This window comes from Ahaetulla prasina, chromosome 2 (assembly GCF_028640845.1).
Source record: "Ahaetulla prasina isolate Xishuangbanna chromosome 2, ASM2864084v1, whole genome shotgun sequence".
NCBI lineage: Eukaryota > Metazoa > Chordata > Lepidosauria > Squamata > Colubridae > Ahaetulla > Ahaetulla prasina.
In genome coordinates, this window is record NC_080540.1 from 99,667,546 (window position 1) to 99,684,476 (window position 16,931).

Genomic DNA, 16,931 nt, shown 5'->3' on the forward strand with positions numbered 1-16,931 from the left:
GAAAGAGTGCTTTTCATTTGTCTCTCCTCCCCGCCCAGTTAGCTACGTTTTCATGAAATCCAACTTGTTTCCAATTCTTAACAAAATAAATATACCCCAAATTATTCATAAACATTTATGTTTAATATGCAAAAAGTAATGAAAAATTCATGTCCTGCAGATTTTTTTCTACACACGATTACGATTCTAATGTTAACATCCCTATCCCAGAAACTCTTAAAACCATTTTTTTTAAAAAAAGAAAATGAGGTTGCTGTTACCTCATTTGGTCTATGTTCTTAAAACAGTAGGAAACTGATGTGTAATTAGTCCTGAGTTACTTGAAATTGCTTGATGCAGTTGCATCCTACTCTTGCACCTGGTAGAAAAAAAGATGCTTTTCAATAATTGAGTCCAATAATGTATTTTGTATCTTGAAAGACTTGTCTCCACCAACTTCTTATAATGGTAGCAGAATAATCTATATAGCCAGTTGCTCAAAGGCGCTAGTCACTGTAGGCTTTTTCAGATTGACTTTCTGCTCCAACTTCTTTCATGCTATAGAGCGGTTCCACTAGTTTGTTGTGAACAAGCATCAACCCTGGTTAAAGGAAACAAAAATAGTTCAATTCTTATGAAAATGTCATATTTTATTAAGTAATAACTTACACTTGTACCAAGTATATTTTAATCTGTGGGGTAATGAGCTGAAGACTTCAAACTTTTCTCCCCAAACCCTCTGGGTCCCTATACTGCCTTGCCTAATGTATTTGGTATCAATAGCAAATTGATAGTACCTACTACCACCACTCGTCTTCCAAGAAGATGTCTAACCTGGTATCCTTCCTTTAACTTTGTGTATATATGAAAGTGTGTGTGCTGGGAGAAGGGATTCTCACAGCTGGCTGTATTTCTGGTATATAAAAATGAAATAATGAAAGTATTGCTACAGCAAGCACCAGTTATAGAAAACAGAGACGTGTAATTAGAAATATCAGACATAAGACAATCTAACGAGATACAGAAAAATAAAATTTTGTTAAACAACTCCCTCTCCCAATATAAAATCACCTTAAAAGTTACAATATTAACCTTATAAATATAAAACCAATTCAGAAGACCACAAAGCAGCACTTTATCTATTGCAGAGTCCATGGGCTTCAAGATTTATCAAGCATCAAAAATTCCTCATGAGAAAATGTCAAGAGATTAGAAAAAATATGTTGATATATTTGATATGCATACAACATGAAGTACATACAGTCATGGAGCTTGTACAAAGATACAAGAAATACTGGACTGAAGCACAGAAAGAAAAAAAATAATTAAGCTTTTTGTCTGTATCTATTTTTAAGATATAGCCTCAATTTCAGAGGATATGGGTATGTATCTGTAAATATGCACTTTTTTTAACTTCGTTTATTGCTTACTTTCACACACTTTCATTTTCAAACTAAATTAGTAAAAATTAGTAAAACTTGGTTTCTTAAAAAGTAGCACCCTGGAGAGAGAATGCAGGCCAGCAATTTCTCCATTTCTCCAATGTTCTGACTTTTATTTTTTAAAAAATAGCTTTTCTTCATCTGCCTTTGCTTTATGTGTCCCAATGTTGATTCTGTTTGACATGAAAGGATGACTGTTTTCTTTCTGGGTGCAGACTGGCATCACTCCAACATCCTGTTTTTAATTCTTTTCCTCTTAATATTTTAGAATGTTGTGTCTAGAACAGGAAAACACAATCCTTACATTCTAAGATAAAGCACTAATGTGGAGGAATGGATAAGATATGCGACTAGGACTGGATAGGCTCAAGTTCAACAATTCCCTCAGTCATGGAAACACTCTGGATTACTTTTAGGCCTCCTGGTATCTCCCAGCCTGGACTACCTTGTGAGGAGATTCCTATTTGAGGAATAGCCAAAGGGAAACCACTAGGACAGATTCTTTAAACTCTTGCAGGGAAAAAAGGCAAGATACACATCTAACAATCAAAATATACAGAGTCATTTAGCTGGGAGAATCTCCATGTCATGCCTCACACCCTTTGTCTAACACTCCAAAGTGTAATATAATTGCTAATTGGAGAAAGTGGTGAAGTGGAGGTTGAAGACAGTGTTTAAAATTTCAGTTCCGAGGCTGATAATGATTGAGGAGACTATTTTATAAACGGCCACCTGCAAGCTCCTTCATTAACATAAAGATGACTGTTAATGTGCTGGCTAAGAAAAGCAGTGCCTTAACATGGTATGTGAAGCCAGCAATAGTTTCAGAAAGCCGGTACCATCATACCTGTTTGTAACTTCCTGCAGATATTTAATTGTTCATCGCTGGTGAACACCAAGATGATGATTGTGGTGGTTCAGTGGAACTTTTACCAACATCTACTTATTATACACCACAATACTAGAGAGGTGGCACAAATAGCCCTTTGTTCCTTTTTTATGCTTTTAATGACTTAGGTCCTTGGTGCTATTTTTACATACCCCTTTATCTATTTAAAGCTTCCCTTCAACTGGATTCTGGCTCAAGGAAATTTAAAGAGAAGACATGCTTGATGGGTAAAAGATACAAACATTTCACTTAAAATGGCAAAAATGAACAGGTTGAGAAAATAAAGAATCTGATTTCCCAAAAGAATAAGATGGAAGGGCAATATTTTTTTTTATTCAAAAAGTTTTACAAAAAAATCCCCCCCCTTTCCCCCAACCCCCATCCCTCCTCCCTTCACAAACCCCCCTCCCCCCTCCCCCCTGACTTCCCGGAAGAAACACAAGGTATAGTTAAAAATAAAACAAACATATGCTAAAAAAAAATTCCCAAAACTATTATACCAATTTTCCCTCTCTAACTCTGACTTCCTCCTTACAAAACCAAAATTCTCCAAAAAAATAATAATTAACAATTAACAATAATAAAATATATAAATCAATAGAACAAATTAATCCTAAAGTATTTAAAGCCAGCTAATGCGTAAAAGTCCAATCCAATTCAGAGAATATCTCCCTTATAGCTTCTATAAACATATAATTTCCCCCCCAAATCTTTCTTACATAAGATCTTTCAAGAATATTCTATTTGCAATTCAGTAGAACACATTATATAATTTGAATACAAAAAATTGCAGTATCTCAACTTTATATTCAAAATCCAATATAAATCCAAATATTTAGTCTTTTATGATAGATGTGAAACATGTAATCAACCCATTTCTTCCAGATCTTTCTCACATAAAGTCTTTCAGGGACGCTAATGTTTTTATCTGTTAATATTTCAAAAAAAGATTCTTTCAAGGATAATACTTTTATCTCTTGCCATTTTATTTGATGCATTAGTCTCTGTTTTTCCTTCATTACTCCTTTTAAAAAGTCAATCACAATATTTCCTGATAGTTCCTTATGTCCAACAATCTACAAGTTACTGCCATATATTCCATCAGTCCGGAAAGAAAACTCTTGGAAAGCATTAACCCTGTAAATTTTTCCAATTCGGGAGACAGCCTCTTGTAACACAGATTCAGGCATTTCATCTAAACTTAGATCATCTTGTTTATTCACGATCATATCTTCATTTTTATCCATTTTTGTTTGTACCTCCATTCCATCCAAGTACTGATTACACTGGTTAATTTCCTCCAAGTTCTCATCAAAAACATCCCCATTTTGTATCAATTCGTATTTTTGAATAATTAAATACATTCTTTCTGTATAATCCTGTATAAAGTCACGAATCCATTCTTCTGAAAGAACCTTCATGGCGAAGTTCTTACGGAGAATCCCCTTATGAAATACTTAAACAAACTAATATAATCCAACAATCCACAGTCCAACACAATAAGATAAAATCTCCATTCACTTTCACATTCTCAGCAAATAAACGCCTTTTTTCCTTTAAGTATAGGAGAGCTCAATTCGTTACAATCCACAAATAGTGTTTCCCAGCTTCTTAATTATGCAGCTTGCTCTTTACTTTCACTTCCTCAAATGCCATTTTAAACCATCAGTTGAGGCAAGGAAAAAAAAAGTTTCTCTTTTTAAAAGGTGGAAGTCAGGAAATCAAAAATACTTGCAGTCCAATAATTGTTCACTCGTGCTTCTTCCGTCTGCATATAGAAATCCACAAAAAGAAACCATTTGAGCAGAGGTTGACACCTTCCTCTTTTCCTGCTTTTGCAGGCGCGCACTGAAGACCGGAGATAGCAGGATTTCAATGGGATTCAAACCCTTCGGGACATTGCATAAGAAAAACAAAGCCCCTAGGGGAATCTACCACTCCCCCCTGAAGTTCTATCCCCTCTCTTTCAACCAGAGAGAGAAATCGAAGCCGGGAACAGCTGTTTTTCGCTGTTTTCACCGGCTTTTACGATATCCAGTGCGGAGTGCCTTAAGTTAGGCACCCAGCGAGAAAGGTGGGGCCAAACCGGAAGTCGATGGAAGGGCAATATTGAAAATGTTAATCTAAATAAGTCAAAAGCACTTACAGACTTGCGGGAAGCTCTTCAATAAGAAAATGCTAAGAAATAGTGGAGAAACCAATAGGACAAGTTTGTGTTACAAGTTAAAATCTCCCAAGGTACTCCTTGTAGTTAAAGCACGACAGTCCCAAATTATATTTGCAGCTCCTGATACAACATTTCAACTGCGGCCAAAAGAGGTACCAGCATCATAGAGGATTTTTGCAACATGATTTGTAGAGGTGAATTGTCAACATTACTGCTGCATTAATGTCTGTTTATATTCTAGACATTTATAGACTATTTCTCAGATTTGTACAACAATCTATTTATTTATTTATTTATTTATTTAGTCAAATACATATTAAATAATATATATAAGCATGAATTGAATACATAAAATGAATACAACTAAAGGGAACGTTAGGACAGGGACGGTAGGCACGCTGGAATTCAGTGAGGTCAACAGTAGACAGTCTTTGGTTAAAGCTTTGGGGATTTTGGGAAGAGACCACAGAGTCTGGTAGTGCATTCAGGCATTAACAACTCTTTTGATGAAGTCATATTCTGCAATCGAGATTGGTTCACTTTAAGTTTGAATCTATTGTGTGCTCTATATTGTTGTGGTTGAAGCTGAAGTAGTCATTGACAGGAAGGACATTGTAGCAGATGATTTTATGAGCTATGCTCAGGTCATAACAAAGGTGGCGTAGTTCTAAATTTTCTAAACCCAGAATTTCAAGTCTGGTGGTATAAGGTATTTTCTTGCGAGCAGAGGAGTGGAGGACTCTTCTTGTGAAATATTTCTGGACGTGGTCAATTGTATTAATGTCCGATATGCAGTGTGGGTTCCAGACAGATGAGCTGTATTTGAGAATTGGTCTAGCAAATGTTTTGTATGCTCTGGTTAGTAGTGTAATCTTACTAGAGAAGAAGCTATGCAAGATCAGGTTTACAACTTTTAATACCTTTTCGGCGATGTTGTTACAGTGGGCTTTGGCACTTAGATCATTTGATATGAGTACTCCAAGGTCCTTGACAGAGTGAGGGTCATCTACAAGGTCATGTCCACCTACCTTGAAAATACTTCACAGTTTTTACTTTAAGCTCCAGAGTAGCATCATCATCGCATATAAAGATGGTTCGTGGATGTTGCTGAAACGCAGAAACAGTCCACATGTGGTTTACCCCTTCTTCAATTGCTTTGTATAATGCAAATGCTTTATGGGCTCCTGTGATCAGAATCATAACCTGAATGACAAGACATACAGGAAACACAATTAGGGTTTTGATGACAAGCATCATAAATACTAAATGGTCCTTGCTATCCTCAACTACTGGTATGCATGTATTTCAAGTTGGGAAAAAGGAGAACTAGATGGTCTAGGACACAAATATCTGCAAGAACTAAGTTAAAACATCCAATGATGTTTTACCAACATCTTGAGAACTTTTTCAAGAGAATAAAAGGGACAAGGGACCATTAGAGCTATGTAGAATTCTACTTTACAAAAAATCTGGGGGGGAAAATAAGACAAAAAACGAAAGAGAGTTCCATGTTTTATAGCAAGCTTGTAAAAGGACAGCTTGCTTTTAGTTATATCAGTTTATAATCTGTAGTTTTAGTAGGAGCTAATGTATGAATTGTACAGATTCTGTTCCTTTAAGCAGAAAGACATTTCTCCAAGAGTTTTGTGTTACTATGCAAGAACAGATGGACTAATAAACATTGGTGAACTAGAAGCTGGTGAATTTATTTGCCTAGCAGGCTTACCAAGCTAGTTATAGCTGATCAGTTCAGTAAAAATGGACAGCATGTAGAAAAAAATCAGGATGAGTATCAATTCTCTTACCCTTACCTATCAACAGTGATAATCCACTGAGCCATAAGCAACAATTTCAGGAGCCTTTAAGAGGTCTGCAAAATTCCTGCTTTATTTCCAAGATTCCAAAAATGGTGTCAGTGTATTAACTGACTACATACAATAGCTTCATAATACTATAACAAATTAATATTTTATATACTTAACTTTTTATTTGGAATTTTGTAAAACAGTAAAATTTCATTCAGAGGCTTTGCGTTCTAGTCAAGTACTATATGATTGGTAAGTTTGTTATCTTCCATAGACTTAACTTATTATGCAACAGAAAACAAAATTTCCAATAAAACAAATAAGGAATAAGTTTCGAAATATCAGAAAAGCAGTTCATTTATAGTCATCACTAGGCATATGGTCAGTTTGTATCCTGCATTACAAATATCAGAGAAAGGGGCCCAAAGGAACTTCCCTCTCTAAATTGTCCATCATGCTCAATGTTAACATGCATGTGTAGACACCAGTTAGTACCTTAATACACTACATGATCTATACCTAAATAGGAAAGGAATTGGATTTGTTTTGAAATATATACACCTCCATATTAAGTACCAACCCACATTCCAACAAACTGCAACAGATTTAAAAGAGCAGTTAGGATTATCAGAAGTTTAGAAAGTCCTATATAGAAAGATAAAAAAGAAATGGAAATGCAGACCTTGAGAAGATGGCCAAAGGGGACATATAATAGCATTCTTCAAATACTTGGGAGGATATAACACAGAAGATAAAAGATTCTCCATTTTCCAGGAATGCAAAAAAGAGAAGAATTCAGGATGCCGGTTTTAGGAAGATAGGTTGTGATTGAAAATGTAAGAAAAACTTCCCAGTAATAGGAGCAATTTCATATTCCAGCTGATTACTAAAATGAGGACAACTTTGCTGGATCTCCTCAGGTAGGACTGCATAGTAAATTATAAGGGACAGTTTAATTTTGATTCCTGTTCTGAAAAGGAATTGGACTTCATGGCTAACACGTTCTCTTCCAGGTCCAGTATCCTAAAATACTGAGTAACCTAGAATTCTTCTTTTCAGACAATCTGCTTGTTCCATATCCCCCTCTGTCTCTTTTCTGGAAGTAGCTATTATGCTTCTAACCTCTTTGGCATCCATGACTGTACCCACTCCAACTGTGAGAGCCATTGTGGGCACTTTGGAAAGGTCACCTTCAAAGAATCTAGCATTAGCCAATATTGTGTCCATAGCTAATGTCTTCACTCTAGTTCTGGATACCAAGCTTGACCCTGGTTCATTGAAGGCAATATGACCATCTGGACCAATACCTGTAGGGGAAATCATTGAAATTATTATAATTGATTGATAGCTGTTAAAACACTAAATATGATTTAAATTAAGTAATTCAGAAGAATAAGTGCATCATTTAAACAGATGGTTGTGAATGTTTCTTTAGGCTATAATACAGACAGTAATTGTCAAAACATTTACGTACTGCCAAACATCTGAAATGAGAACATTCTCTTATAGGAATTAGCAACTTTTCTTGAAGGAGCACTAGAAATAATGATGCAGATCAGTGTAACTCTGGCTGCTCTAGCAATCTGCAGCTAAGCTTATAATTTATCAATAAATGTTTTTTTTCCAGACAAATGGATGCCCAAATTCAGGGTTGAGCTCACAATCACAGAACCTTTCCAGATATTCAACCCACCCTCAAAATGACTCACAAAAGGACTTTGCAATATTTCGATTTGCTGTTTCATTAAAATTTAATCTCATGGCCAATAAAAAATGTTCATCTTCCCTGATGCCACATAACATCTCATTTAGTTAATTTTACATCTTGCCTTTTATTCTGGAGCTCAAGGCAGTAAAGAAAGTACTCACCCACCCTCCTTCCTCTTATTTTTCCTCAAAGCTCTGCGAAGCAGGTTGGGGTGAGAGTCAGCCAGTGAACCTCCATGATCAAAGATGAATTTTCAGATAGATCTCCCTGATGCCAGTATAATACCTCAATCACTACGACTATTTCCGAAACAAACCCTCCCACAAATGGTATCGGTATTAGGGCCTTATCTGTTTGTACCTGCATCATCCTTGGAACAAGATCCAGTTTATTTGTTCAATTTTTTTAAAAATTCCTGTTCTTTCTATCATTGTTACCCTTGTTTTTCTCTTTTGAGTGTAATTTTGAGAAACATTACAGAGATTAACTTAGCTTGAAACATGGACCACAAGCATGTTCACAAAGTCTTGTTTTATTTCACTTTGATGTACTGTATATCACTTGATATTTTAGTCTGATTTGCAGTGCTCATCAAAAATATCTCCTTTGAAGAGTGGGTGTTTTGAAGTAATCTGAAAGCTGTGCTGAATCCCCCCTCTATAACTTCCCTCCTGCTTCCAATGCCTTTAAATACTCACCCCCAACAAAGAGTTCTATTCCTCCAGCTGCTTTTATTTTGTCTTCAAAGGCATCACATTCTGCCTGTAAGTCGGCTGCATTCCCATCCAGAATATGAGTGTTTTCAGGGGAGATGTCAATGTGCTTGAAGAAATTATTCCACATGAAGGAATGGTAACTCTCTGGATGCTCCCTTGGAAGACCTTCAGAATAGAGTGTTAGCATGTGATTGCTTTTAGTTCATTTATTTATGTCTCATCTTTCCATCCGGAAATATTGAAAGGACGGCCTACAACAGCTATAACGTAGTAGGAAAACTACCTGTTCTATATGCAGAAGGTTTTAAGTTTAGCCACTGGCAATTCCAGTTAAAAGTGATTTGGTAGCAAGCTGGGAAAGATAGCTTCCTGAGCTCTTACAGAGCAGCTGCTAGCTGGAACTGTGCACCCAGAACTAGATGAAGAAATGCTGTGCCTTAGAATAGACTAACAAACTTATTTCTATGTTGTAGCTTGGTGACTCAAAACCTGAGCTGTGAAAATTCTTATAGACCTAAAAATATAAATTTTTATTATAATAATAAAAATTATTATTTTAATAATGATGCCATCTATTTTCCACCATGATCAAGGTGGGATACACAGTAATCCTTCCTACAAGTTTTCCCTATACCAACCCTGAGAAATAATCAGTCTCTACTAGTGGTGGGTTTCAAAATATTTTACTACCGGTTCTGTGGGTGTGGCTTGGTGGGTGTGGCATGGCTTGGTGGGCAGGGCAGGGGAAGGATACTGTAAAATCTCCATTCCCTCCCCAATCCAGGGGAAGGTTACTGCAAAATCCCCATTTCCTCCCGATCAGCTGGGACTTGGGAGGCAGAGAATAGACGGGGGCGGGGCCAGTCAGAATTTTTACTACCAGTTCCCCGAACTACTCAAAATTTCCACTACCGGTTCTCCAGAACTGGTCAGAACCTGCTGAAACCCACCTCTGGTCTCTGGAGCTATTGCTCCTCAGAAATTTCCACAGAAACGATCTGGGGAGAAGAGCAAGTCTGTTTCTCAGCCTGTCCCTCAACAATTTTTATCAGAATCAAAGAAAGAAGAACCATCCTAGCCTTCTTCTTACACATGAATCTGGAAAGGTTAGCGTCAAAAAGAGTCAGCTCAGGACTTTCTCATCTTCAAGATGTTTTGACGGATCTTAGGTTACCTAGCCTGAGTTAACTATTCAAAGTACTTTGTTTCGTCCTACTACAATGGGATGCTCATTTGCCTGCCCATTGTTTTTCACAGATGATACCTTTAAAGAGAAATATTCAGAAGCCTTACACTTTCAATAACTATATCTTATAATTACTTTCTATAAATAATCACACACTTTATACAACAGTCCTTTAAGACAGATTAGTACTATCATCTGTATACTTGCTAAGAGAATGGTTTACTTCTGCTTAGATGGGTTACTGCTAAAAGATGATATATGAGTTTACGGTTCACAACTCAAGTTTTGACTCACCAAACTACAATGTAGAAACAAGTTCATCTTTATCTTTATGTAATAAAAAAAAATTATTGACAAGACATATAAATTACACCTCCCTACAGCTTTGAATGTGAACGTGACTCACCTACATATTCATCCATATTGAAGGTTTTTACATATTTGAAAGAGAGATCTCCATTCTTACAATATTCAATCAGTTTTTTGTAACATCCTAACGGAGTACTTCCTGGAGAGAAAAGAAAGCAATACACCATCCATGAAAACAAAGATTGTGCTACACAAAAGGCATTTATTTAACTGACAACTGCAATGGTTTATGTGACTACAGAAACAATGGCTCAAATATGCTCTTCAGCTCAGCGACAGCTTCATCAAGAGCTTCAAAACTGCAACAGCGTTCACTGGCAGTGACCCTTTCTCTGTTGCTAATGGTGAAACATTCTTCAAAGATTGATGATGAATGCATGTATTCATCATATTATTCATGAAATGAATATATTTCTTTTTATATCTTCTATGGAATGATGTAGTAGACAGGAATTTTGGATCAGCGTTACTACCTAATGAGTTCTTTATTATGCAAACGATAAATGGCCAAACATAGTAGGATACTCAAACACAGATAGGATTCAATACTACAACACAAGAGAATAGATTAAAATAACAGGTAGTGGCAAAGGACGTAATGATCCAGAAATAGAGGGCCAGAGGGCCTGTTTCTTAATTACAATAAATCTTAATCATCTGACAGTAAACATCAACACAGAGACCCTCGTTCCCACTAACAGCAACCAATGAAATGAAAACCAGTTAATGTCCAAGATTCAATTATTAGATTTTGTGGAAGATGTTCGGTGCAGTAGTTAAAGCATCAGGTTAGAAACTGAGAAACTGTGAGTTCTAGTCCTGCTTTAGCACAAAGCCAGTTGGGTGACCTTGGGCCGGTCACTTTTTCTAAGCCCTAGGAAGAAGGGAATGACAAACCACTTTTGAAAAATTTTGTCAAGAAAACTACAGAGCTTGGCCAGTCAATCTCTGAAAATCAGACACGTAAAAAAAAAAAAGGAAAGGAAAAGGAAAACTTAAGACATGGCCTCACAATATGATGTCTTTGTTGGAAAAGATAGGCACATGCATTTTGAAACAGGATACATTTCATTCCAACTCCATTACCAATCAGCAACACAGAATATGGTCTGAGGTAAATTATTAAATATTCTGGAGGAAAAAGCGAACATGTCACAGGAATGATTAACAGTGGAGCTTTGCTGGGAATAGTGGGTTAAAAATTAAATTAAAAGGCATCTAATTCCATCTACCACTATAGCAATGCAAGCATTGTTTTTACGATGAAAATTGTATGGACTATTAATAGAGAGGGTATTTTATTTTTTTACTATTTTACTATTAAACTTTAGTGTCAAAAAATATGTAAAGTCTGCTCAGCCCATTAGTAAAGTATCTAGCCAGACTTGCTACCATCATCTAATTGTGAGAATGTTCATGACAGATATGTGTAGTCTAGGAGTAAAGTGTATAAAAATCTGCTCAATTTGTATCCCGATTAAATGTCCATGTGTTCAAACAAAATAGCAAGCTCTTGATAGATTATTTCCATATAAAGTTTTTTCTTCTAAATTTGAGAAAACAAATTGCCTTCCAAAATATTAGTCACATTTGTGACAAACATCCTGTGTAAAGAACGGCAGCTTGATCATAATACCACTGAGCCAGTCTTTTATCTGAATTAGACCAGAGTAAATTATGACTCCATAGCTCACCTCCTATGAACTGAAGTTTGTAACTTACCAGTGGGAAGTCCAAGAGTGAAATATTTATTTGGTCCTGGATTAAACTGGATTATTCTGTTCCTAATGTACTTTGCAGCCCATTCACTGGCCTCATTGTAATTTTCTAGAATTATAAGCTTCATTGTAACCTGCAATTTTGGAAGAATGCTCGGATTATACATTTCACTTGTAGGCTAAACAACATGTGAAGGCAGGATTGGCTACTTATGTAGATATAAACATTACAGGTAGTCCTCTATTTACGACCACGATTGAGAAAATTTCTGTTGATAAGTGAAACATTTGTTAAGTGAGTTTTGCCCCATTTTATGACTTTTTGTGCCACAGTTGTTAAGTGAATCACTGCAATTGTAAGGTTAGTAACATGTTTAAGTGAATCTGGCTTCCCCATTGACCTTGTTTGCCAGGTTTGCAAAAGATGGTCAGATGACCCCAGGGCACCGCATCTATCATAAATACAAGTTAGTTGCCAAGCGTCTGAATTTTGAGCATGTGACCATGGGGGTGCTGTGTGTGTGACAAATGACTGTAAGTCCCTTTTTTCAGTGCCGTCTTAACTTGGAACAATCACTAAACAAACTGTTGTAAGTTGAGGACTACCTATACTGTCTTCAAATATTTTTCTATCTAAGAGCTTCTTTCTCCCTCAAATACTTAACAGATGTGTTCATTGTTTTGAAAAAGTTAAACAGCAGCACAATGTTATTTGTGAACTCCCTGAGCGTAGTTATTTTACTACAGACTTTATCAGTGCTACTAGCAAGTGGAGTTTGCTCTCATTTTATATTCTAATGCAGGGGTGTCAAACTGGCGGCCCACAGACCGGATGCATCACGCGCAGGCTACACCCACTATGCTCCGCAAAGGCAAAAAGTGTCACGATATGTCACATGACATCACATGATGCGATCGAGTTTGACACCCGTGTTCTAATAGTTTGCCCTTTCAGTGTAAGTGGGACTGGTCTTGGTGGTTCTTTAGTTGGGTTGTTTCCTGTGATCTTCTTTGGCACTTCCTTGCTTTGTGTATGTTTGCTTCTTGATTTTTGGTCTTATGTTAATCTTGGTGTTAATATCTGCTCATCTGGGTATTGATTGCTGATGAGGAAGTATTCTGGTCTTTTTGTTATCATGTGCAATTTTAATATTCTACAACTTGTTTCCTCTTCCCTGTAATTAAGATTCACACTTCATACATTACACAGAATGGACAGTGCTCCTTGAACACTGAAGCCATAAAAATCCATGGTTTTTTAGCAATATGATACATACCTCTGTGACTTTTGCTGCAAATGCAGCTACCATCAACATTGGTTAAATACCACACTTCCATTCATAAATGAATGGGTTAGAAAAGCACAAAGTCTTTTATGCAATGAGTCTGATTAAGCTGACTGTAAAAGTTGCTGACATTGTAAGAGGAAAACTGTGTTATGGTATCCAAATACCAGAAGGGGTCTAGTGGCACTTTAGTCTGAAACCGTACATATTAATACGTTTTTGTGATCAGAAGCATGGACAGGTAAACTGAGGTAGGATTTTAAATTGAGCTATGGTGAAAGAGAGAGAAGAGACAGCAATTATTTATACATCCGAACTACACTATTGTTTCTCTGTGTCATATAATATATGTGTTATATGCATAATTTTGTATTTACTTATTTATTTTGTCATGGTTATGTAGTGTATATTGGAGGTGGTGACCCTTTGAGAGCTGTATGCAAAATTTCATTGTATTGTATGCCGATCAGTATACATTCAAAGTGACAATAAAATTTTTATTCCTATTCCTATTGCATTCTGTTCTATTCCATTCTGTAGGTCACCGATTACCAGCATTTTATCAACTGAAAGCTAAACAAACCAATTGTTTGTTTCTATTCTATTCGTTTAGAATAGAATAGAATAGAATAGAATAGAATAGAATAGAATAGAATAGAATAGAATAGAATAGAATAGAATTTTTTATTGGCCAAGTGTGATTGGACACACAAGAAATTTGTCTTGGTGCATATCCTCTCAGTGTACATAAAAGAAAAGATACCTTCATCAAGGTACAACACTTAATGATAGTCATAGAGTACAAATTTAACACTGTTGAGATCTTCCGAGTTGGCCTGAACATCAAGAGGGAATCTGGTAGCCCTGAAGCAAATTTTATTTATTTATTTTATTTATTTATTTTGTCACAACAATATATGTAAGTATCATACAAAAAGATTATATAGTATATAAACCTATATATGAGTAAATATTAGGAGGTATAAGCATATATATATATATATATATATAGGAAGAAGAAAAGAAAAACAATAGGACAGGAACGGTAGGCACTAGGCACGTTTGTGCGCTTATGCACGCCCCTTACGGTCCTCTTAGGAACGGGGTGAGATCAATAGTAGAAAGTTTTTGGTTAAAGCTTTTAGGATTATGGGAAGAGACCACAGAGTCAGGTAAAATATTCCAAGCACTGATGATTCTGTTACAGAAGTCATATTTTCTGCAATCTAGATTAAAGCGGTTGACATTAAGTTGTGGGTCAGGAAAGCTTTTAGACCTTTTGGTAAAGTAGGTAAGTCTGAAAAACTGCTCCTAGATTCCTTCTAATAATGCTGTTGCACAGAAGTTGTTAAAGGGAAGAAGACCGAAGGGATCATTGGGGAAAGAAGTCACGAGCTTCATGAAGAGGGGGAAGCTAGAAGCCCAGCAAAGGAGGAAGGAAGTTTCTCAAGCTCTGAGAAAGGGGCCGGGGGAGGGGGGGCAAGAGGCACAGCCACCCCCGGGGTTTAAAGCAAGTCCTCCTCCGCCTATGCAGAGACGCCGCTTTTCCGGCCTGCGAATACGAGGTGCTTAGAAAGCAACTCCCGGGGGGGGGGGATCCTGATCCCAGCAGCCTGCCTTGCCACTCACCTCTCCTCGGCGGCCACTCGCTCCCACTGGGCCCGCCTTCTCATGACCTCATCCCGTCACATGAAAAAAACGCTGAGCTCTCAGCGCTCCTCGACTCTCTCCGCCCCCGGCGACTTCCTGCGCTCCTCCTCCTCCTCCCCCGACCCGCGCGAGTGGAGCCTTTGCATCTCTCGTCGTCGCCCCTTCATTTCGGTTTAGAGCAGGGATCTCCAACCTTGTCAACTTTAAGCCTGGAGGACTTCAACTCCCAGAATTCCCCAGCTAGCTTTGCTGGCTGGGGAATTCTGGGAGTTGAAGTCCTCCAGGCTTAAAGTTGACAAGGTTGGAGACCCCTGGCTTAGAGCGTGTTGCCGCGCTTCTGCTAGTCTGTTTCTTGCTGAAGGATCTGAAGATTCTCCAGGTGTTCGGGGTTCCACCTTCAACAACCTTGCTCCTTTCCGGGCTCATCAATTTGCCCCTTCTCAGAAAGTTAGGAGGCATCCGGATTGTGTTTTGCAATCATCCTGTCTTCTTTTACGGGCTTGTAGATAAGTTCCCATTGTCATGGCTGACCCAAAGGTGCTTTTTCAAGAGGCAACTGAACTTTTTTTTTTCTTCAAAGACCTTTTGCTTCTCATCCAGGAAGCTTCTTCACCTCTTCATTCATTCAGAGCTGAAGAAGCTTCTTGGATGAGAAGTGAAAGATCTTCGAAAAAAACCCCAAAAAGTCCAGTTGCCTCTTGGTAAAGCACCTTTGGGATAAATTCCCATTGTAGGTCTCCTTGTTGCTTGTTTTTTTCAAACTGCTAAAATTCTCACAAAGTGGGAGGACAGAACCACTGACTGGCTGTATGATGGCCATTTCTTTCCTAACATCTGTAAAGAGGATTCGGTTCCTTTTAATTTTGCTTGTTGGGCAGTTCTGCAGAGGAGCTGCTCGGAAAGGATGGTTGGGAGTGTGTTGTCGGGGGCCCACTATTTTATTGTGCTAAGGAAAGGAAACGTGTCGAATAAAGAAACGTGATTTACAGAAGTTAATATTCCCCGGTCCTGGAAATTAGACTGGTTTATAATATCAGTTGAATAAACAAAAATAAAAGTCGTCAACCTATAGCGATGGTTGTAGTGAAAACTGTAATGTAAATAAATTATAGGTTCTGTTTTCCTCAAAAAAAAATAATCTCTTGCCTTTCTTTTAGATAGTCAACCATTCCTATCTTCTCAAGGAAAATGCATGGATCTCTTCACCAGAATTCGAGCCTAACTGGAAGAACCTTTTACTTTTATTTTTTATAGTGTCATGTAACCATTGCTATGCTGGTAGAACAGTAAAAGTGATGCCTGGTTAATACATCACTGATGAGGAAATGGTGGATGCCTTTAAATACAGTAATAAATACACTCACTGAAGCTTATTCCCAGGTAAATGAAATCCCCAGTGTATCCTTAGTAGCTTCCATAGCTGATTAGAGATTTTAATTCAAGAGTCACCAGTTATGCCCAAGTAACAAGGCAATTCCTGGGCCAAGCAGAGCCTGAAGCTCAATCGTGGTCTTTCTATAAGAGGGAGATGGAAAAGGCTTTTGGAATGTAGCTTGCTATTTTACTCCTGTCCTTGAGGTATTTATCAGGGGTGTTCAGTCATGGGTGTCAACTGTTAGGATTTTTTTTTAAGACTTAACAATAAAGTATCAAATCAAATGTCACATTTGTTGCATTTGGTCCAGGAATGGCAGAACAGTTGGTTTTCTTATAAACTAATAGGGCTTGCCACAAAATCTTTGTATAGTGTTGAAAAACACCAATGTGTTTTTAACAATATATTTCAAGACCTTCCCCCTGCTTTTGTATTCACTGCTCCGGTCATGTGACTTGTCATTTCATGGCCAATTGAACAATTTTATTCAATTCCTAAAGTGCTGCAGGTTTTCCAATTTCTTATCCCTAAACAAATATTTTTGAATTTCTGTAGACTTTTCAGATCCTGCATTTTGTCTATCAGATAAATGCTAATACCACAAAAATAGGTCAATATGGGAAAAAAGGTGGAAATTTGGG

General features: G+C 37.3%; 1 protein-coding gene across 1 annotated transcript; it reads right to left on the reverse strand.

Annotated features, from left to right (window-relative positions):
• Positions 1 to 101: 101 nt before the first annotated feature.
• On the reverse strand, positions 102 to 14,972 carry GNPDA1 (glucosamine-6-phosphate deaminase 1). Its single transcript, XM_058168854.1, has 7 exons — positions 14,895 to 14,972; positions 11,984 to 12,113; positions 10,299 to 10,400; positions 8,689 to 8,871; positions 7,405 to 7,589; positions 5,506 to 5,680; positions 102 to 580 (listed from the first exon to the last, which is right to left on the reverse strand). The coding sequence occupies exons 2-7, from the start codon at positions 12,105 to 12,107 to the stop codon at positions 486 to 488; spliced, it is 864 nt and encodes a 287-aa protein (XP_058024837.1). The 5' UTR covers positions 12,108 to 12,113; positions 14,895 to 14,972; the 3' UTR covers positions 102 to 485.
• Between the last annotated feature and the right edge of the window lie 1,959 nt (positions 14,973 to 16,931).

What these genes read in the sequence shown, in the direction of transcription:
- GNPDA1 (XM_058168854.1), bottom strand. Translation starts at nt 12,107, where the DNA reads ATGAAGCTTATAATTCTAGAAAATTACAATGAGGCCAGTGAATGGGCT. An exon ending in AATAGAACTCTTTGTTGGGG is followed by an intron (nt 7,590 to 8,688) that starts GTGAGTATTTAA and finishes TTTCCCCTACAG; the next exon opens with GTATTGGTCCAGATGGTCAT. An exon ending in CAGTCATGGATGCCAAAGAG is followed by an intron (nt 5,681 to 7,404) that starts GTTAGAAGCATA and finishes CTTGTCATTCAG; the next exon opens with GTTATGATTCTGATCACAGG.